Genomic DNA, 24,631 nt, shown 5'->3' with positions numbered 1-24,631 from the left:
AAAATCCGAAAATTCCTTGTGTCGCGCCTATAAAATCGTATCTCTTTATTTTTATATTTTTGTACGTTCTTAATAAATACAGAATTTTAAAAAATCAGAATTGCTACGAAACAATAAACTATATATATTTTTCAACGAAAAAGACCCTCAAATTTTCGTAATATTTTGCTCGAGTCGAAAAAATGTTTGAAGAACGCGAGAATTTGCGCGCGTGAAAGAGGGAGAGAGAGGGAAAGAGAGGACGCGAAAGGGAGGGAGAGGGGTTTAAATACGAGCAGAAGCGCGCGCGCTACTTCAGTCCGGCGCTAACAGTCTAAACTGATTGCTATCCGGATCTCGCAGGAAGGCAACGACCTTTTTCCCTTCTTCTACCACCCTTCTTTCACAATCCTTTGTTCCTTTAAAAAGAAAATCGTCGAACAGAAAGCGGAAAATTATAGGACTACGAGAAGTTGTCGGTTGGAAACTATTTGAAATCAGGTGTCTTTTTCGGCTGAATTAAAAATTCAGACCAGGTAGTGGTCGAGGACAAAAGTGTGTGTAACTATGTGCTAGTGAGAATCGACAAGAAGATATAAACAAGGCACAATAAAAGAAAATACGAATCGCTATGACCAACAGCATGAAGCAAACTGTTATCAAGTGAGTTGGCATAATTGTTAGACAAACAGTAATAGCGATCTTCTGTTGATAATAATTATTCGCGAAAGTGTATTTCTCTGTCACTTTTCCCATTTTAAAGTTCAGCTATCTCTGATGTGATGCAATTTTTATGATATAATTATTGCAGCTAGATGCAATGTTATTCTAACGAAATAGTATGATTGGAGGAATCAAATTTAAACAATAATAAAAGCTGCTTTTGCAACGACTGAATTATTCATGGAAGACTAATAGTTAAATGATTTCTATGAAAATACATTTATTTGCAAAATATTTATATTGGTAGGTCAAAATATCGAACTTGATTTTGTTATTCGACTTTCAGAGGCTAGATATAGAAAATACATATAGAAATAAAATATAAAAATGTATAGATGTATAAAATTATTAAAATAGATCATAATACCATAATATTTTAATAATATTTTAATAATTTAAATACTTTATAAATCTTTAAAACAGATTTACAATTAACATAATCATCTATCAAAAATAATTAGAATGCTAATAAATATCTGTAATTTTAACAATATTAAAACTTAGGAATTTTTATAAATAAAAATTTTCTGAAAGAATGCAAGCAGAAATAATAAAATCTTATTTTATATTTCAAGTAAAACTTCATTTTATATTCTATTCAAAACTCTACTCGAAATAAACTCCAACGGATCTTTTTTAACCTTTTTATCTATAAATGAAAAACTTTTTACATTACATAGAAAAGACACGTGTCTAGCAATCATAAACTGCTGACGCGCCAGCTATACCGGAACAGTTTTTGTGTCTTCTCTTTTTTTCCCTTTTACGCATTAGTAGAGTTTTACTTTTACCATGGACTACATATTCAACTTATGCAACGTTGCTTAAAAAACTGGTCATTCGGTGAAATCCGCTGAGTTCAATCTGAAGGAGAATATTTCATAAGAGAAGAAAGTGTTCTTAGATTCGATAGTAAATCACCAATTGTTACGCGAATTATCAATCGTTGACTGGAATATTAAAAATGTTGGAAATTGCATCTTTTTTACAGTATTGTGTCTCAATAAATATCAAGTAAAGTTAATCTTTATTAAGTAATTATTAAGTAAATAATCATCAAGTAAATAAGAGGTAATCATTAAGTCAATACAGATTAGTACAGAGTCACTTATAAATACTCGCTATAAAAGTCTAGTAGAATAATATTATATTCCGTAAAAATAATCATGTGGTTTTTTATAAAAAATATAAGTTTGTCTTTGAAATAATAGAACATTTTTCGATCATCAAGCAGATTGTCGCTAAGCTAATGTTTAAACTCTAGCATATATCGGTGCAAGATATGATCGTTGTTGATCTTATGTCTATGTCACACATTAACATTAGGCCGATAATTTGCTCGATCAGCGAGAAAAGTTCTATTCATTTATTTCATATAATGAATAGTTTACATACGTCAACTTTTAAATCATTGTTTTATTCAGAGCATATAGTTATGCAATGCAAATACTCGCAGACGTATCGTTTTCATATGTTGACATATCGTTGACATATTGCTCCGATATTATGTAAGAGATTGTGTTGCGGTTACGATAAACAAACTTTGCAATATACAATGTACGACTGCTAGTTGATATCAGGTCTATCAGCATCACACTAGCATCTCGTGAAACTACTCTCTGATTTGTTATTATCTTGATTTATTAAGATGTAAATATTGTTCTCTACTATTTTGTCTCTCTAATCAATTAACAAAAAACCTATAAATGAGTGAAATTCAGCATATTGCAAGAGTGTCGTTACCAAAACAAAAGCTCAATCGTTCGAAAAATCATGACATAACAATGATTTTGTAATCAATTTTAAAACGATTTTAAAACAATTTCAAACAACATAATCAATTTTAGAAGTGTTATACACATATTTAATAAGATTAATACACATAATTAATCATTATTTTTATTAGCTCACTTTCTGATTAATTAAATGTTGCATTCGTAAACTTGTACTTGTACAGCTGAATCTGGACCGTCCATTTATCGCCTATTATGACAAATCGCGATAACGACATACGCGATTCTACTTAATGTATTTTAATACGCAAACGAAAGAACGCGCAGCGCTTTAGCGCAACGAGAGAAATCTCGCGATTTCAATGCACGGGACAGCCGGTGATAAAACGTACCAGGCGTTGATGTTACAACGAAAGTCGGCCGGCCATTGCACCGCATGCAGGAATAAAAAAAGAGAGGGTAGACAATGTTGACAGAAGAAAAATCCTGAGATGAATATCTTTTCTCTTAAACGAGTTCAGCTAATAAATATTCGTACTATTATACGTCGCATTGTTCCTCCTTGCGATATTGATTTCCTTCTGTAATGAGTATAAACGTCTGTATATAAAATGTTTCCATTGTTGTTACTCGTCTCTTTTGTACGGGAATGTCCGCTTGAAAAGAAACTCCGTTTATTGCAAAGAGATATGGAAATTCTCGGATGGCATAACAGACGTTCCTGCGATTCGCAAGAACAAGAACTTTCTCAATTACATTCTGCGTCGCGAGGAAACTTATATTTAACTGTGAGACATATAGTTGTCAAGTGCGACTGTACATACATATTTCATAAGGTTAAATAATAATAAATACATCAAACATGTCAGTCACACAGTGCGTGTTCTCTTCAATCACAATAACTTATAATCCATAACTAATAATCCACATATACGCACTTGGAATGTTTTTAGCAGTTATTTAATAAGCAAATTATGACTTGCGATTTTGAGTTTTAATTATCGATCACTCTAGGATGATAAAAGTTAACATATTAAAATTTTATATGTAGGATACTAAAATAATTTGCATATTAGAAACCGGTATAAACGTATGATATTCAACTTTAAGAGCCAACTGATACATCAAGTATTGAAACTTCATAAGAATGTCTGGTATAAGGAAAGAATATAAAAATTTAGTCAAAAATATCAGAACCCTAAACTAAATTAAAAACACAAATTAGTTGTAAATCTCCATTTTAATGTAAATTATTTATAGATAATAATGCAAATGTGTAGATTTGAAAAGTTAAATGTGCTTAAATGTTTTTGACAAGGTTTTTGATATAGCATTACGTAAATAAATTAATAAATAAATTAAATTTTAAATCATATAAGTAAAAAAAATAATAGGTTTAATTTTTAAATATTTATTATCGATAAATTCATACACTAGCAAAACTGCGTACATACTCTCTTATAATTTTTCTATACCAATTAGACAAATCTCAAAATATTAAAAAAATGGAAAAGAATATGTATATACACATAAACAATATAATGTAATCATTATATGTATTATTATAAATGTTCACATATGACTAATAATTCTTTTTTTTTGTGTGAAATGGAATTTTTTTTCTATACGGAAGTAATAAAATAATATGCTACGAAAGACGACGAAATATCATGGATTGTACAATGAAATTCGCAAAATAACGCGAACTTGTATTGAACTCGCTCAAACGATTGGTGAAAGTTTCTCGTGAGGTATTGAATGTGTTTATGGTTCATGGTGCAAGTTTACAAACGCTTATCCCCCGAGTTATTACAGCGTTACGACAGTCGCGCCGTTACAATGTAATATGTATGTAAAATTTGTACTACGGAACGATCCTGTTTAACATCTTCATGAATAAGCCGAACTGCGATAAATTGATTTCAAGTAGAGTGTAAACTTGGTAATGCATTTTGTACAATACACATGTTTTTTTGTTGTCCGCATGCATAATATACGATTCAAAAGATTTCTAAGATAAGCATTTACACGTGGACATTATGAGGAATCCATTAGAAAAATCATATTGAACTCATAATAACATTTTATATAATTTTTCATATTTGTAAATCATGTGTGATGCATTTCTAGTTAATTTCTAATAAATCATTGAGATTTATTTTTGTTTTGCAAATATATATTAGACTTTTCTAATTTTACATACGCATATAATATATTTCTTTTTTTTATTATCGTTATGTACAAAGTTGCAAAGTTACATAACATTAAAATGAAAGCTCCACATTTAAACAATTTCACAAGCACAATCGCATAGCCTTGTATTACTTTGCTTTGGTTGCGAAATCGCGATTTGTCTTTCGCTTTTTCGAATACCACTTTAATACTCCTACTACCTTACCATAGAAACGAGCAATAATAAATTTAAAATTTAATATTTGCATACTGCACGTGGACGGAAAATTATTTGTAGCTAGATGCTATTAATGGAACAGCTTATTACACGTCAAATAATGCCATGATGTAGCGAATAATTAGTATAATCACACATCACATTGTTATTAGCATAACGTGAAAAACGTACCTTGATGAAACTTTATTGATCTCTCTCTCTCTTTCTCTCTCTCCCTCTCTCTCTCTCTCTGTTTTTGTACATCGCTAATTTTGAAATAATTCAGTGCATAATTCCAGACGCTGTAGTATCTATTAGAATAATTTAAATATTAATTCTTTAAAAGTATAATAAAAATTGCAATGTACATATTTCTTATTTTTAGATGTTTAAATATGCGCGCAAATTTTTTTCTTCAAAGTAACTTCAATTTTTTTAACCTAGCATAAATTTTGCTACATGAAAATAAAAAAACGTTTTCTCTTTATACAATTATACTCATAAGAATGTATATAGAATTATGTTCTTTTTTTACAAAGATACTAATTATATTTAGATATCTTGCTTATGCATAAGTATCTACTTAAGATTTAACTACTATAAAAAAATATGGAAAACGTCGATAAATATTTAACGAACATATTGTCTTATACTTAATAAGTCAATTATTGCATTATTTTGCACTATTAACATCTTGCTATTGCATTTTACTACGGGATAGCGCATCCTAGTTCGACAAGAACCAATATATTCCTTCATATTATATATGGCTTGTTATCTTTATAAATATTTGTTATATTTATATTTATTATTCCCTAAGAAATAAATGATACATTCTCCGTGTATCTGCTACATAATTGCAGCGGAAGAGAAAGGGGAAAGTGAAACATTTAATTACATATATTTATCATGCAATTATAAAACTGTTCCTTATATCGTTAATGTATGTATCGCAATGTGCATACATAAATAAGCGAATTTAATTTCACAAAATATTAATGTATGATAGTAAATTTTTACTTAGAATATTTTGTGTTTTGATTAATATATTTTAATAGAAAGTGTACATTTTATCTAAATATATATACATAAAAATAATAATAAAACAATGTTTTTTGATATCGCTTGATAAATTTGTGATGACTAATTATATTGAAATTATGAAATAATAAATAATAAATTTGCGTTCTTGACGATAATGATTTTTGAAATGTTAAATATATTTGTCAAAAGAAATTTATTTGTTCAAAAAAATGTTATTTAAAAGTTACATTGTATCATATTTTTAAATGACTGCACATTTAATAACAAAATACATTTTAACTAATTTTGCGTATTCATGTAACATTATCAAATAACTATCAAATGCTACTGATCGAATAAATATCTGCCCTCGTACAAATTACGATAAATGGTGAATGTAAAGTAGCATTTTATATGATAGTTTTATAAGAGAATCAAATAGAATCAAAGAGGCAAGAAATGTAACCAATTAAACTATAATTTCAAAGTTGGTATTTTATCCTAACAGTCATTATTTTTGTTACTTATCATGCAATCTTATCTATACAAACACAGTAAATAGAGAAGATTAGAAAAAGAACTATGTAATACATTAAGATAAAACCTTATTTTATCTGCTCTTCTCAAAGTACAATCATAATGATAACTTGATAAATATTTATGTTTCTTTGACCTTGTTTACGAAATTCCAATACAAGTTTCAAGAAAAAAACTTAGGATCCTCTCAGTGAAAAATATTATGAATATTCATATATTATAAATTCGAAATTATAACAAACATAAAATTTCTCTTGCTGTTTCAAATACGGATATATTTTTTATGTAAAAAATTATCTTGTAAAAGAGGGAGAGATATTAAAAACTAAATGAGCTCTAATTCGTTCCAACTCACTTATATTCTCTTCTTAAGAAGGAAATCTTCTCACATAGCAATCAAGTTATTTCCACGTAATGCAAAATTGTAAATAATTACATAATTGTGTTGAGAGTCATATAAAATAATTGATATCTATACATCTTTTTACGATTCACTTATACATTTTATAAATTTTCGTCTAGCTTTCTTAGTTATATAGTATTGAGTAATAATTAATAATTTATTTATCGTGTATTTTTAAATTTATTCAGATTATTATTGATTTGAGAATTGATTTATTAAAAATTTATTTGCAAAAATAAAAACTTCTCTCTGATAGATTAATAATTACTAATTATATTAACAGGGTTGGAATGTTATCTTGCTCAAGATCTTGCTTTTAATGAGTTGACACATAAAATAATATTACGTTGTTCTTCTCTGCGTTTCTTGTCATTGACATTAATGTCGAGTGCAATCGAAGTTACATAACGAAATTTATATATATATTCCTTTCTTGTGTAATAATCGATTATTTTATTAACATTGTGAAAAAATGTTGATTCATCATAAAATGTTGTACATCGCGTGTCATTTTTTTATAGAAAACTACGTCTTTACAAAACAATCGAATTATTTTACCCCTATTTTACCTATCTACGAATATATCAAAATATTTACAGAAGATACTTGAATTTAAACTCATAAGCAGATTTAACGGAATAATTTAATAAATTAATAAATTAAATTAAATTAAATTAAATTAAAAAGAAAAAGAAAGAACTCAGTGATTCGACTATTTTCATTAATTTTATCAAATTTATATTTATCTAAATATAATTATATTTTTTTGCCTGAAGGTTTGATAATAATTAACAATAATTCTATCAAGATCTTAGAAAAAAATATACGTTAAAATAATCTATATTAAAATCTATACTAAATCTATACATTATGTATTATTAGTGTAAACCAAAAATTCAAAATAGTTAATAATTTAGAACTTTCAAAGTGTTCAAATGACGCAAAATATAATTCGCAATCAAATGGATATCGAATGTGTGATTCGCGTGTCTAGAGAATCGTCCATAATATTGTCAGCAACACACGCGAGCGAGAATTGAAATTAATTTAAATCGACTTAAAGGAGATCTTCCTCTTTCAGCTTGCAGTTTCACGCGAATTTGCAAAGGTCAATTGAAAGACGGAAGAGCTATGCGCTAATCTGCACGCCAATTGTTATAATTCGATAATTGGGTACAAAATTGCGAATAAAAAGCTCAACTTCAGTTTCCTCACGCAATCTTCTCCGAAGTGAAAATTTACTGTTACATTGTCATAGTTATCGTCACTATCGTCATCGTTGTTCCGTGTCCACTCAAAGTGGCCCCCTGGCTGACCTCGTTGTCGTACAACGGGAATATTGAAAATACGCGAAAGCTCAAACGACGTACACTTCTCGCCTGTCAAAAGGACACCTCACCTACTATCCCGTTAAAAATATTTGCACGGATGATATATACAGAGAGACATCATTTTTAGGTTTATTAACATCTCTCATTTTCGCGATATTTTTTTTTTCGAAAATAATGTCAATCAATATTTTAAATGTAGAATTTTTTCAACTGCTTACTTTCTACTTACATAATTACGCGTGATATTTCTTTTTTTATTCTGAAAAAGTTATATAAATCTATATAAATGATATACTAGAGAAGTTTTTGTTTTTAAATATTTATGAATAGATTTATATAAAAATATTTTCTAGAGACATGTAGCATTTTTTCTTTCATATGATTGTTCTCTTATAATTTTTAATTATTTCATTATTTACATCTATGTATTTTTATTTGATTCGGAAAGCTTTGTTCTTAATAAGCAATAATAAATTCTATATATACGTAACTTCTTTCCATATTATATTCTAAATTATAATTATTTAAAATGCAGCAATTAATCTTATTAAGAGTTTTAGAATATATTGCGCTTTATTTTTTATCGTGCGCATAAGAAAGGAGTTACGTTTCTATATATATACGAACATGCTATATCTAAATAAACGACTCTCTGGCGATTGGTTATCGCATGCATTATAATACATCGTTAAGTCTAGTGTGTTATCGTGTAATTTACGAGAATTGGAAAATTTACCATCATGAGGGCTACCCACGAGAAATTATGCGATGTCGTGAATGCGATCGCAGCCAAGAAATGAAACACACGTGTGAAAAGATGAACGAACTGCGAAAATAGTTATGACTAATTTAAAACGAGTCATGAAGAACAAGGTCACGATGTCGAAAATACGTTCGTTAAAATAATAAAATGAATTACATAAGATTTCGAACTGAGAGAAATTATGAGATTATCACAGAGGCAATAATTTGAATATAATCAATATCTCTTAAGTAATAGCTAGTCGATAAAAAATATCGATTTATAACACACATAATAATGCAAATGTACCTTATTTTTCTTTTTCATTAACACAATCATGAAATAGATCTAATCGCTCTACAAATATCTCCAAAAGAGAAAATCACCTCAGAAAATTACAGCGATATTAAAAGGTATCGATCATTAATTCTAGCCAATCCTACTATTAGTTAATATCGGAGTAATATCTAGCAGTTTCACATCCTCATTTCTAAAAGAAAAAAAATGCCTACAATTAGAGAAATAAATATACAATAATCAGTTCACACATTAGTGTTGCCTATCATTCACTCAATTTCTAGATATCTTGATGTCCTGATTTTAATAGAATAGCAATGTGTGATATGTCCTACACGTGTACAAGGAAGAGGGTCAGGAAGAGGCGATTAAGAGGCGCCAGGTCAGGGCACGTGAAGGCGATGCCTCTATTCGTTCATGCGTTTCTTCATTACGTAGTTTGCGCCTCGCCTTTCTGTTGAACTCACACGACACAGTTTCGCGGTCGCGTTACTCTGTCGAAACGCACTTTGCACCAACAAACGTGCCCACAGCACGCTCAATGGAGGACAATGGCGTGTTCCCGATAACACTCGTATCACGCGAATCATTTTCCCAAGGACAACAGACTAAGAGATCGATTGGCAACGCGAATACAATAGAAACGATCGCTCCAGGAAGAGTAATCTTGAAAGAAAATTTTTATATATATTTTTTTAAAAAGATAAAAAATATTATGTACAGTCAATATTATATCTATAGATAAAATTACATTTCACGAAATTATTTTTTATTTCGAAGTTTTATTTCGAAAGATAATAATCGATAAAGAAATATAAAATAGATCTCTTTATCTAATCTAGATATCTAGAATCTTTTTTTCATTCGCATAAAAATGCGAAATCGAGGGATAGAAAATCTTAGAATAATCTTACAATAATCTTATATAATTTGAAATTTTATCTAATTTAAGGGATCAACGGTACTTCTTATTCAGAGTGAGTAAAAATTTATCGCGAGATCGCTAAAAATGCGCTTATTCGCACGTTCGTTTATTTCGTCAGGTGATATCGTTCGAAAAAAAATGCACGTGTTCGCACGTGTCTGGAGAAATAATTATACCTTATATCATAATGCCTTACACATTTTACCTATTGATTATCACTTTTATCTTACAAGATCTTTGAAACCAAAACTCATCGTTTTATAAAACATATATTATTTTTTTTAAACATAATATATATTTCATATATATTTTTTAAACATAAATTTTTTTTAATTCAAGGATGAGTTGCAGTACAAAGCAATATTTTGGAGTATCATGACATGCTTTTTAATATACGTTGTATCAATCGGAAAATATACATTAATCATTCGAGCTAAATATAATATCGATCGAAAAGTATGAAATATTTATTCTGCGATTTTTTATCAACAATTACGATTGAATAAATTATACAAGTTTGTTAAACTTGTCGCGAGATAGGCTATAATGTTTTACTAGGATTTTGCTCATGATATAGATATGATCTATATACATCAATTACGTCGATCAATCCATCTCGATCCGACGATGCGGCTTGATTGCTTGGTTAGTGGTGCGACAAATATGGAATATAGACCGCAATCTCTCACCGATCTCGGGAGGTAAATACCGCAAAATCGGAAGATAATTATATCCTATCCGTTTTCCACGGCCTTTCGCTATATCGTTGATACTTCGATGCGTAGTTATTTCGAAGGACTGACACGAATATGTAATAACGAACAATAAAGCACGATAACGAAGAAATTATCGATCTCTTTATTCTTTTCGTTTGACTTGAATCGATCAGGAAAAAAAAACAAGGAAAGGAAAAGTATCAAAATTGATGCAGATATAGAACAGATGTAAAAATCTATAAATAACATAAACTATTTTTTTATTATCATCATATGCGAATTATTTAATTTGTTAAAGATATCTAGAAGAAAGAATTTTTCGAGCTTCAAGAATCACGAGTACAAAGTTTTTGATGAACATATTTAAGATAATATGAATGAAATAAATATATAGAAAAATCACGATTTTTGATGAATATAAAATATATTGGGAATATGTAAAAATTCAAATTGTGTCGTAAATAAATGCATTTACGGTAATAAAAAGTGTAAGCAAAACTACTCGATCGAATGAATTTAAAATTGAATTACATATTGAATTTTCAAGATGTATGCAGAATAAACAATACAGGACAAAGTATATAAAAAATCTTTTTAAAATAAAATGTAATAAGGGTAAAATATTGTTTCAAGAAACACCTTGATTTTGATATCTTCCCTCTTTAACATGTCACTATTTCTCACAAAAAAGAAATTTAATTGCATAAAATTCGCAAAAAATAATGCGCAAAAATAATTACCAGCATAATACATGAAAATCTCGGTTTGTCTATCTTAATCGTAAATATATCGCGAGGTTAGGTTTAATGTTGAAACTTGCTGTCAGAGTCAAGGTTACAAACGTCAGATGCAAATGCGTGGCATTGACTCCAATATTACACATTATGCGATGGAGGACCCCTCGGAGTAAGTGTCTGATGTCGCCGCGCCTCAATGAGGTCAATACACTCGTTGCATTACACGTGCCATGAGCTCTATTATGCGTTTCTCTACTAGTAAGTATCTGGCATTCGATGCATTTGTGCATACGAAGAATGAGGAAAAGAATTATCGCATATTTGTCTCACGAAATAAAGACATGACAAAAGTCAACAACTGTATTATTACATATTGATTATTTCTTGTATAAATATGGTTGAAATTTTTTGATCATCAGTTCTTACATCAGTTCTCTTACGAATTGACGATTTTTTTATACAAAAGCGATTCCAATCATGATCTAAGAAGGAATTGAAACCACAATGAAATAGCAAAGCAACGCAATAAATCATGGTTCCGCATTGTATGATAGAAATAAGAATAATGAATTATACAATTTTCAGTGATCAAGACGCAAATCGACATAAATCGATTCTAATTAATTGGCATTACATCATCGGCGAATCATGCATCCTGCAATCTATCTTATTGCGATATAAGAAAAAACGGGAGAGTAAAATTAGCATTCCCGAGTCGAAATTTTCCTTCTTTTAGATTTCAATATTCAATTTAATATTTAATTTAATGTTTTAAGCAATCAAATCACCCTATCTTGAAATTATAAATTTAATCTCTAGTTTTGTTGAAAGATCCTGTTTTAAATCTTTAAGTGAAAAACTGATTTTTACCGTCTATTTAAATAAAGTAAAAACTTATATAATATTATGCTTATATACTTATACAATTTTTATGTAAATAAAATTCTTAATAAAATTCTTCAAAGTCCAAACGTAAAAAAATAGGGATTGAAAATGGAAACAAAATTTCAACTCAGGATTCTTGGGAGTCATTTTGGAAAAATGTAAAAAATGCTCGCATGTTCACTACTGGTTTTGCATACGATTCCAACGATTCTGCATTTCCCATCACCTCTCGGCGAAGTCTCGCTGAGCGATTACGCCAGGAATTTAATGCGCCGCGCGATCTCTCGCGCGAGATGATCGTAAAAATAAAACGCAGAAATGGCGTGCGGCTATGAAGATAAAAATCTCGGGGTTCGCGGTTATCCTTTCGCTCGCCGCGAAAAGACGGCAATACTCTCGGCGAAGAAAAGCAATCCATATAAATTCCGATGCCCTTAATGGTACACGTGCCATGAACGGTGACCCGAGTAACGTTTTACTGCACGATTTTTCGCTCACGCTATGTGTAATAACACGAAGATCAAAATCAATCAAGAAGAAGAGGAATGAATATGTTTACGCGCATGCACACGACGCACAGAATACTTGCAATTATCCAATAATAAAAAAAATTGCTGATATTTATAGCTCATCGTTTTTATATCGCGTGGAAATGACGATGGTTTGTAGATATTTCTTGCATAAACGAATATCTTTTTTATGATATTCCTTGCGTAAACATATTTTTTTATGATGTACGTAAATATATCATAGTGATCCATTTGATAGAGTAGTATATTATCTAGGTATAGGAAATATATGTACAAGATCAATATAATTTCGTAACAAATCAAAGAAGAATATCTTTCATTTATTATAAAAATTGAAGCAGAGAATTCTTCTGTTATGACAGAAGAAAACAGTTCTTAAGAATCACGTAATTTAAATAGATTAAATCACAAGAATACTTTGTATGCGACTATGATAATATGCAGATATTTACATCGTCCATTTAAAGACTTGTTCGTTGAGTTTGTGGAATACAAGAAATAAATTCTTTCTCTCTTTAACACTATACAAAGCGATTGCGAATAATATACTATAAATGAATCTAATTTTTATAAATGCAAAACAATGTCGCAAAGCATATTACAAAGAAAAGAGAGAGCACGAAATTATTATACAAATAAATAAATAAATTGAATGTAATTTTCACAGGAATATTTTTAAAATGTTTTCATAATTGCTCACGTTTCTCATATAATTTAATTTCGATTATACTCCTTTTCCCTCTTTCATTTTATTTTATTATTATTGCAGAAATCGTTTTATTTTTATTGTAGAAATCCGACATGGTGGAAGAGACGGTCCGGTTTGGAACGCGGGTTAACGGTGATAGCCGTTTCCGGGTTTCTCTTGTGCATCGCTTTGGCCGTGGCGCTCGGAATTTTGGCGTCCAACACGACATGCAACACTACATCCATACCAGGTAAGAGCATTCACTTTTACAACGACCCACAATGCAACACGAGCCGCTCGCGCACGCATGTTATAAGTGCAATGTCATTCAAGAAGTGTGGAAATAAAATTCATATATGTAGTTTCCTTTCGAGATTTTGTCGTGTTAAAACCTCGCATATATGCCTTTGAATGAATTGCCTAGATTTTTTATCCCAATATTGATTTAGAAACTCAATGTTGGTTTTGTTGTACGCTTGGAATGCATATAGCATCGAAAATTGAATATAAATATCTTTATTATTTCTAATGAGTTAAAAGAAATATGCACAAAATTTAGATGATTCCAAATCTTTAACGTTCCAGTATATTTAACGTAAATTAAATAAAGTAATTTTAGAATGAAATCACAATCTTGATTGGATCTTGCATCTCGAGACTATGAAACTATTATTTTACTTTTAAGATGAATCTCGATATAATTTCGACGGAAAACAAAAAATATAATAATAAAATATAATAATAAAAAATATAATAACTTCTCATTTTCTTTCACGTAATGAGACTTTCATAACATCTGAAAATTTCTCGAAGAAGATCTCATTTTCTTCTTTCAATCTAAGCCAAGTGCAATTTATAAATCCGATCCTACGCGTACAACAACGAACTATCATGCATCGGCATCCCAAGAGGTGCATTGGTCTCGCGTTGCGACAAAGACGTTACTTAACATCATCCAATTACATTAATCATTAATACCTGGAATGAAGTTGCTAGTGGCATAGGAGCAAGGTATAATTCTCCGCGACATGGCAGCGATAAACTTCTGCAATGGCTTATACAGACACAAGTAAAAAAATGTCAGACACTATATCTTATAAATCTTCTATGCAATAAATGTACTTTGCGACATCAATGATTTAGAAATGGCAATATCTGTTGGAAAAAATTTTCAATATATTTTTTTCTAATGCATTTAAATAGCTATAATTTTAATTTTGTATTATTTAATTTTTTTGCAAACGATAGATTATTTATTTATGATCTGAAAGAGTTATTATTGTACGGAAAAAGAGCGCGAAGTTTATGTATATTAAAACATTTTATAGTATATATATTTATATTTATATATTAAAAGAGGCTAAATTTGTTCAGGAAGATGTTAATGAAAATTTTAATGGTATTTAAATCATACGCTTTTAATCACCATTTTAATTATTGTTAGACGTATTATCGAGATATGGACGTTTATACATTACGTTTTTCTTTCATATCTCAAAGAAAGAAAGAGAAAGAAGTAGGATGCACTTTTTAATAGCTCAATGCGACAAGCGGTGATTACCTTTATGATCGAAGCCGTTTGATAACGGTATGTGTCGTAAAAAGTTTTAACCGTGAGAAAATAAAGTACGTGAAATTGCATCCTTGTCGTAAATTTTATTTATAGATCGTCTTTTATATATGTTTTGTATCAAAAATGTTTTATCAGCTCATTAAATGAATTAAAAAAACAATATGATGTTACAAATATAATATACAGGGTGTCATATAACTTTTGTCTGAAACATTTTTTCGATTTTTTATTATTTTCCGAAATATTTGCCTGGGGAAATTAACATGAGACACCCTGTATATTTCGCAGAATTATAAAAAGTTCTTATTATTTATATATCAGTATTTATCAGTATTTATTTTATTTCGCTATATTATATTTTATATTGTTAACGAGAAAAAACGGTCAAATATAAATTAAATCAAATATAAATTTAAAAAAAATTATTGAAATTTAGTTAAAAAGGCATTTCATAATTTTTGAATTTTCCATGCAAAAAATGATGCATGCATAAATTTAATTAAAAAAGTTTATAAATATATACTACTGTGTCCAAAAAGTAAGACCAGTTTTCAATTTAAATCGCGCGAGTAAACCGCACATCATAAATATTTTTTTTCTAAGTTGGCGGCATTGTGACAGACATCTGTGACAAATTTCATGTCAAAACATTCATTACTTTTTGCTTTACGCTTGGTTTTGTACAACGCTAAAAGTGCATTCGGCGATTTTTACAATATGTCTAATTATATTGAGCAAAGAAGTTGCATTAAATTTTGTTTGCGGAATGAAATTTCGGGTGCAGAAACGTTCAGGATGTTGCAGAAAGCTTTCGGGGACCATGCTTTGTCGGAAAGGAATGTCCAAAAGAATGACCGAAAAGATCACGCCAAAGTCGATCGAAAATCAAGATCATGTTGACAGTTTTCATCGATTATCGTGGTGTTGTCTATTCAGAATTCCTTCCACCCGGCCAAACCGTCAACAAAGAGTATTATTTGAGTGTTATGCGTCGTTTGCGAGAAGCTATTCGCAAGAAGAGGCTAGAATTGTGGGCAAATAATTCTTGATTTTTGCATCACGATAATGCACCTTCTCACACTGCACTCGTTCTTCGTGACTTTTTCGCCAAAAATTCGATCCATATCGTTCCACAACCACCGTATTCGCCTGATTTAGCACCGTGTGACTTCTGGCTATTCCCGAAACTCAAAAGACCACTGCGGGGAAATTGTTTTGAGACGATAGAAGAGATACAACGTGAATCGCTACGCGCTCTGAAAGCCATCTCGGAAGGCGACTTTAATTCTTGTTTCGAGGACTGGAAAATACGTTGGCATAAGTGTAATGTGTCGAGAGGGGATTACTTTAAAGGCGACGAAATAGATTTGGAAGAATAAATAAATATTTTTTGAAATAAATAAAAACTGGTCTTACTTTTTGGACACAGTAGTATAACAAATGGATCATTATTCTTTAAGTTAAAAAAATTTATATATATTTTGCTTTTCTTTCCAAGACAAATAATTTATATATAAAAAACTTATCGCGAAAACAAATTAAAATATTATTAGAAAAATTCGATGAAAATAAACTTAAAGTATATTATTTTAATTCGCGCAAAATTTGCGACAATGTTTTCTATGCAAGATTTTTGTTGAAAAGACTACGCACATTTTAAAAAGATTCAAGAGGGAGCTAGACTTGTCTAAAAGAAAGAGCAACATTATTCATGACGTATGATTCGAAGTGACGTCAACGAAAGGTCGACTCTGACGCGTTTTGATATTTTAAACGGGGCAAACATTGTTTTGAGAGTTACTCACCCGCCACGTGTGTTTACACCGACGTAATAAGCGATTACACGCATAATCACGCAGTTTACAATGCGAACTAATATATTTCATTTCGTCGACTGACGCATCCCCGCAAGATATTTCCGGAAATTATGTATTTAAAAAAATCGGGACATAAAACTTAGTCAGCGCGCGGTAGTTTGATGTTGAAATGCTGCCTTTCCCTACGTGAGTACTTAGTGATTACATACGCAATTCAAGGAATAATAATAGGTAAAGCAGCGTGCAACGTTTTGCATGAACGCGTTCGAGAGGAAACCGCGATATAAAAATACGATTATTGTCGACTTAACTTTAATTTATAAATATTAATTTGTAAAAATAAATTTTTAAAAATATTTATAAATTGATATTTTGTTTAAGCGTTTTAAAGAAAAAATAGAAAATGATCAAATAGTTTATTTATTAAATAAAATACGAGCTCTCGTGATTTATAAAATTCAAGAAATATATATTTTGCAAAAATATTCTTTAGAAATTAATTTTCACATAGTATTATATTTCATATCATTGTATATAATTATTTTATTTATTATATAATTATTAATAAACATAATCAATTGAATTCTATCAACGTAAAATATATCTCTGTTTTTTAAATGCATTATGTTATTTTCTGGAAAATCTTGCATTTTTGACAGAAAAATAGAACTGATAGCTCTCTTAATCACATATATTTGCACAGCATAATTCATATTGATTGCTCGCGAGAAGAAAGATATTAAATTTTACTCTGTGTGCAATTTAAGTTTTATCACAGCTTGTTGTATATAACTCGATGCTTCACCCATCCACTAATTTGTCGCTATTACGCATTTTTTTCGCACCCGCAACCGCACCTGCATCCGCACGAGAACAGATCCTGTTAATACAGAGATGCTACCGTCCACAGCCGAAGCGTTAAGCGGATCGGAAACATCGAGCAGCGTCCATATCATACAGAAAAGCTCGGAATGCGACAATATATGCTTAACAACTGGATGCGTTAACACAGGTTAGTGAGAAATATATGACAGAACTTGAATTTTCTATTTATTTATAGATATAAATATTTATAGATTAAAATTAAATATCGTAATATAAAATTGTAGATTTCAATACATCTTGTTAAAAAGAAGATTAAGGTATATTAAACTGTATCTGTATATTAATTAATTTTAAAAAATAAAAACAAAATTTAAATAAATTTATAGTAAATATGTTTTAATTTTTTTTATCGATAAAGATTTTATAATTTTATTTAAATAAAATTTAGAAATACACAAATCAAATCATATACATATATTCACATCAGCATTGAAGTATATCATATTCTTTGAATTTATGTCATAAGGTGTTAAATATTTAAAAAGTATTCGATAATTTTGATATTTTCCTCTTTGGTAATGTTTATTTCATAATAATTAAAAATTAAATTATTTCCCATAATAAATAATTTAATTTAATTTATTTCACATAATAATTAAAAATTTTGCAATCCAAAAAATATTTTTTTATCTCTAAATTATTTATTATTCAAAAATGTTTCAACAAAACATATACTTCGGGACATTCGATTATAAGATAAATTAATCTCATCACGCGAATGCTGAAAATCTTTGCCTAAAATCGAGTTGTACTAACTTGTGCACGACACAGCCTCACAGGTACTGAAAAATATGGATCGCAACGTGGAGCCGTGCGATGACTTTTACAAGTTCACCTGCGGCGGTTTTCTTGATTCCACCATCATTCCTGATGACAAAACCAGCGTAAATACGTTCTCCATCATCGCCGACGATCTCTTGGAACAATTACGGACTAGCATCGAGGAGGAAAGTCCTCCAAACGAACCGAGACCATTTAGACTTGCCAAAGACTTCTATAAGGCTTGCATGAACAAAAGTAAGCATGACTTTTTTATATAAACCACTAGGCTTATTACTAAAAATAATAAAATTATATTACGAATTTTATAAGATTCACGAAATCAATAGCTATTTGTTAAGTAAATAATAGTAATATTTTATTTCTCTTTTTTATTTTTTTCTGAAATTTATTTATTCTTACAGCCGCTATCGAGGAGCGAGGCTTGCGTCCGTTATTGGACAATCTCAGAAAACTTGGTGGCTGGCCAGTTTTAGATGCCGAGCGATGGAATGAGGGTGACTTCACTTGGAAAGATGCCGTCTACAGATTTCGCAAATTGGGCTATTCCGTTGACTACTTCATCGATTTCGGCGTCAGTGTCGACTTGAAGAACAACTCAAGACGCCTGATCGACGTAAGCACGTAACAATTTGCAACGAAAGACGAGATTTAAAACAAGCGAAACGAAAGCCATAATTGTTCCAAGTTAAATATATAGAATTTACAACAATAAATCCGTGCTCAATGTAAGTTGATTATTTTTAGCTTGATCAAGCAGCTCTTGGTTTGTCGCGTGAATATTTATCGAAAGGCTTCGACGAGAAAATCGTTCAAGCATATTACAAATACATGGTGGACATTGCTGTGATCCTTGGAGCTAATCCGGATCGAGCCCAAAAGGAATTGAAGGAGTCGCTCGAATTCGAAATCAAGCTCGCTAATGTAAGTCACCCTCCAAGAATTTAAAACTTGTAATTGCAACCATTTGATACAAAAATATTTAAAACAAAATTCAATAATAACTTCTCAAATTTCAATCTCTTTATTTGACAAAAATAAAAGAGATCTTTCGAAATTTGCAAGACTTTCTAAATTAATTATTTTATGTTACTAATCAGTATAAACGTCAATTGCGATTAATCGACTATTATGTACATAGATCTCGCTACCTAATGAAAAACGACGCAACGTAACTCTGCTCTATAACCCTATGACTGTGAACGAGCTGTCCGCGGCTTATCCTAGCATACCATGGTGGGAATACTTCAACACAATCCTTGCGCCACAAGCGAAACTAAGTCGGGACGAGATAGTTATCGTGAACGTGCCCAGCTATGTAAAAAGCTTTGAACAGCTGATCAGCCAGACACCCAAGAGGATACAGGCGAATTATATGTTTTGGAGGGCGGCCGCCGCGTCGGTCAGCTATTTAACGGACGATATCCGAAAAAGGCAGCTGAAGTATACGCTAGAATTAAACGGCAAGACAGAGAGGGAACCGAGATGGAAAGAGTGCGTGGAAATTGTTTCTGGCAGTATGGCGATCAGCGTCGGTTCGATGTACGTGAGAAAGTACTTTAAGGAGGACGCGAAGAAGACCGCTCTCGAAATGGTCGGCGACATCAGAGAGGAATTCACGAAGATTCTGAAGAAGGTGAGAAAATCAAATCAAATTCCTGCGAAATCGCAAGTATGAGAGATGGAAATCTTGAGATTGATTCTTTTGACGTTCATTTATCTAGAAATTGAAATCTGGAAGACGAAGAAGTCTCTCCTTTAGTTTTCTTTTATCTGTAAATTGAATCGCACGAAAAAACACATGCAAGAATCTTAACATACACCTATTTACTAATGAATTAAAATCTAGAGAGTGACTATTTTTATCTATTTCCTTTACTATTCAAGAAAGAAACAATTTGTCAGAAATATTAATTTCAGAAATACTTTGACATTGTAATTTTATCCATTTAAAATTTTTAACGAAATTGCGCGCATTTGTAGGTGGATTGGATGGATGAGAAGACCAGAGCAAACGCCTTAGAAAAAGCAGCTGATATGACATCACATATTGCTTATCCAGATGAGTTGCTGGACAATAAAAAGCTTGACGAGTTTTACGACGGACTAGAATTAAATTCTGCTGATTATTTAGGAAGCATTTTAAATCTGACTATCTTCGGAACGAATTTCTCATTTGGTAGACTGAGAAAGCCGGTGAATAAAACGGAATGGATTACTCATGGAAGGCCGGCTATTGTCAATGCATTCTACTCATCGATTGAGAATAGTATTCGTAAGTATTTAAAAATAATTTTAAATTTATATCAGTAAATAAATATCAAGCGCATATATCATTAATAATAATTTATATAAATTTTTAGAAAATATTTTTAGAAAATATTTTTATAAAGTTAAGAAAAACAAAAATTAATTTAAACAACAGTTGAAAAAGTATATTTACATCATGCTGATCTTAATATTCATAAAGCTAATTTTTTTTAAAATCTTTCATTTCAATTGAAGCAAATTTTAAATCTTTTAAATTCTTTCAAAAATGCAATCGTTTTCATTAAATTTTATATTTATGTTTTCGAATAAAAAATAAAAAATTTCTATCATATGTAAAATATTATATGAAATTCTACAATTAAAATATAAATATTTCTCGTGTAAGAAACAGAAAAATTTATGTATTTTGAATTATTATTACTTTTTTAGATCTTAATCTAGCTAACGTGTTTTAATCTCAAGAAGAGACATTATTATAAAATAATATGCAAATTAATGCTGCAATCATTATTTGTCAAGTGTCAAATAATTTTCTCGCAATTTTTTTCCTAGAATTCCCCGCAGGTATCTTGCAAGGCACATTCTTCAGTAATGATCGGCCGCGATACATGAACTACGGCGCTATCGGCTTTGTTATTGGCCATGAGATTACCCACGGCTTCGACGATCAAGGCAGACAGTTCAATAAGGAAGGTAATCTCGTAGATTGGTGGGAGCCGGAGACAAAGGAGCACTATCTCAAGAGAGCCGAATGTATAATTTACCAGTATGGAAATTATACTGTGAAGGACATTGGAATGAACGTAAGGCAAATCTTATATGTTCGCTTTTTCCTACATTTATATTCTTAATTATATTTTTCCAAATTTTATATTTAAATTAAATTTTATATTTTTTAATATATTGTCTAAATTTTATATCTTTTTTATATATTGTCTATTGTAAATTTTACATTTTTTTATATATTGTCTATTTTATTTTTATGATGCAGAAATTCTAATTGTCTCCAAAGAGATATCGAAAAAATATGAAATTCATAAAGGAAGAGATTTATATTCGTGTTACATAAATTCTTTCGCATATATCTGTCGTTTCTATTTCTTTAATGAAACATTCTCTGATGATACTGGATGCAATTGTCATAACATCTTTTGTTATTCTATTTGCTGCTATTTCCGCCGCACTTAATATATAAGCAAAAACGCTACCGTTGCAAAATTAATCACCATTCAAGTTAATTTCTATTCATTGTATGTCGCAATATACCGTGTAAATGTTGTAATAGAAAATTTATGTGCAATGATAAGTAAACTTTTTCAGCGAAATCATTTTCAAGTAAAATATTTAATAGTCGCATAAAATATCTTTTTCTAAATCCGCGGAAAGAGAAAAATAATTATCTAAAAAAATATACAGTGGATCACAAAAAATATATTTTTGTCATATTTTATATAAAATAAATATATATATAATAAAAATATATTTGTTCGTTATAAAAAAATTAATGCCAATAAATATTTATCAGCATGATTAATGAATTATTCATTTTGCGATATAAGTGAATGCAACGAATAGAGTCAATTCTATCATTTTTTCGTGACGGAATAAATTAATGATTAACGCTTTAAAAAAAGAGAATCATTTTTAAATGCAATATAAAAATATTTTATATTGTAATATTGCGCCTAAGTGAAAAAAACTTGATTATATAATTCTAAAAAAGATTTACACTTTGCAGGTGAATGGAATAAATACTCAGGGTGAGAATATCGCCGATAACGGCGGCATAAAAGAGGCGTATTACGCATACAAGGAATGGGTAAGACGAAACAAGCCGGAGCAGACGTTGCCGGGCTTGCCCTATAGCCCGGAACAGATGTTCTGGATAAGCGCCGCCAACACTTGGTGCAGCAAATACCGTCCGGAAGCGATGAAGCTACGTATCACGACGGGATTCCACAGCCCCGGCGAATTTCGCGTACGGGGACCATTGTCGAACATGGAGGAATTCTCGCACGACTTTAATTGCCCGATCGGATCTAAGATGAATCCCAAGAAGAAGTGCGCCGTATGGTAGATCTCAAAGGTGTCAGCAAGAAACGGTTGGCTCCGTTATAACGTTTCGCGATCGTTTTTAACCCTATAAGCTGTAATTCCAAATGCTTCCTGAAAACAAGCAATTCGGTGGCTTTATAAATGAGAGATGTATTTTCAAATGTGCATGACGTTCCCTTTCTCCATTTTTCCTGTTTTTAAAGCCACGGTAATATTTATTATTTCGATCCTCAAACGTTAAATTGTATCGTATTCATAAAATAATTATTGGTTTTTTTTTTCATTGTAAGATTTTAGTGAATTTAGAACTTTTACACCGTCGCTTTTAGGGTTAATGAACGCAAATGAATCGTATTTGAGAATATGGAAGTAATCTGATTTCTTCTAGCATCCTACAAAACATCTCATCGTAACAGAGAATATTTTATCAGCGATAATATTTGAAGGCGAGAACTGATATTCCGCAATATCTAGCATGAAACATGCAAAAATCTGTAAGAAAGCATTGTTCATGAAATCCATAAAGATTGATGCAATGTACGTTTTTAAATGCGCAGGATATAGATATTATGAATCGTTTTTGGTAAACAATTTTTATAATAAGTAAGAAATACGTGTCATATGCGCGTATGTAAATAGAGAAAAAAATGGAATATATGATGGATTTGAAAGTTAATTAACTCTACTTGTATGAAATTATATTCGTCTAACTGTCTTTGATGTAATAAGAAATAGGATTTCTGTATTACAACGATAATGTTAAAAATTTGAAATTCCATATGATGGAATATAACTCGCCGAGCGAGATTAATTAAATTATCAAACATATTCCATTCTTTTATTTTTTTATTAAAAATTTTTATAATTTGTATATCGCAAAAAATATTGACAGATCCATTAAGAAAACACTTTTCGTTTCTTATTGTTAATAATTTTGTTAAGGCTTTCTAATAAGTAAATTAAATTTTAAAATATTCTGTTGACACATAGATGAATAGTAGTAGTATAGATTGTACAAGAATGATCTATAAAATCAATATTTGGAAAGAATTTAGAATAAACTTGTTACAGTTTTTTTAAATTTTAACAAAACTCGGATAACTTTTCATAACTATTTTACGTAAAGTATTATTTAGTAGTATTATAGAGTAGCAATTATAAAAACATTGCAAAATAATAAATATGCATTTGCGACAATATAAAGCGCTTTTACAAAAAAAATAATGCGATATACACGATTTCTCAAAGTTCTAGTTATGTTATAGATTTCGATTTTCAAGTACGTAATACATATTCGAATATTTGTTCTCTCGGAGATTTCTTGGATAAAAGAGTGCCAAAATAATTAATTTTTACATCTTTGACAGCATTTTTTGTAAGAATTAGACATGCTGGTCAAATTAAAAAGCAAGTCAAATTATAGAAAATGGATTTTTTTAAATACATTTATATTTTCAATATATTCGTGAATTTATAAGAAATATTTTATTAAACTAAATATATTAAAAAATTCACATTTTCTTTCAGTGAGTCAAATATTCAACGAATTCTATTTTTCCTAAAAATTCACTTCTTCTAAAAAAATGATTATTTTTTTTACATGATTATTATT

At 30.1% G+C, this 24,631-nt stretch overlaps 1 protein-coding gene across 2 annotated transcripts; it reads left to right on the top strand.

Moving 5' to 3' along the window:
- The first annotated feature begins 301 nt into the window (after positions 1-301).
- Positions 302-23,847, top strand: LOC105251759 (neprilysin-2). Of its 2 annotated transcripts, none has more exons than XM_011258747.3 (10): positions 302-642; positions 13,743-13,888; positions 17,939-18,040; positions 18,685-18,930; positions 19,098-19,309; positions 19,441-19,617; positions 19,835-20,329; positions 20,677-20,968; positions 21,517-21,767; positions 22,703-23,847. In XM_011258747.3, exons 1-10 carry the CDS (start codon positions 611-613, stop codon positions 23,039-23,041), a joined length of 2,292 nt encoding a protein of 763 aa, XP_011257049.1. In that variant the 5' UTR covers positions 302-610; the 3' UTR covers positions 23,042-23,847. The 2 variants fall into 2 exon arrangements, with proteins under 2 accessions (XP_011257049.1, XP_011257048.1); XM_011258746.3 differs by having other exon boundaries at positions 17,906-18,040.
- The last annotated feature ends 784 nt before the right edge of the window (positions 23,848-24,631 follow it).

Source organism: Camponotus floridanus, unplaced genomic scaffold (genome assembly GCF_003227725.1).
Source record: "Camponotus floridanus strain SB8 unplaced genomic scaffold, Cflo_v7.5 scaffold3, whole genome shotgun sequence".
NCBI lineage: Eukaryota > Metazoa > Arthropoda > Insecta > Hymenoptera > Formicidae > Camponotus > Camponotus floridanus.
This window is presented reverse-complemented; position numbering and strand designations above follow the sequence as displayed.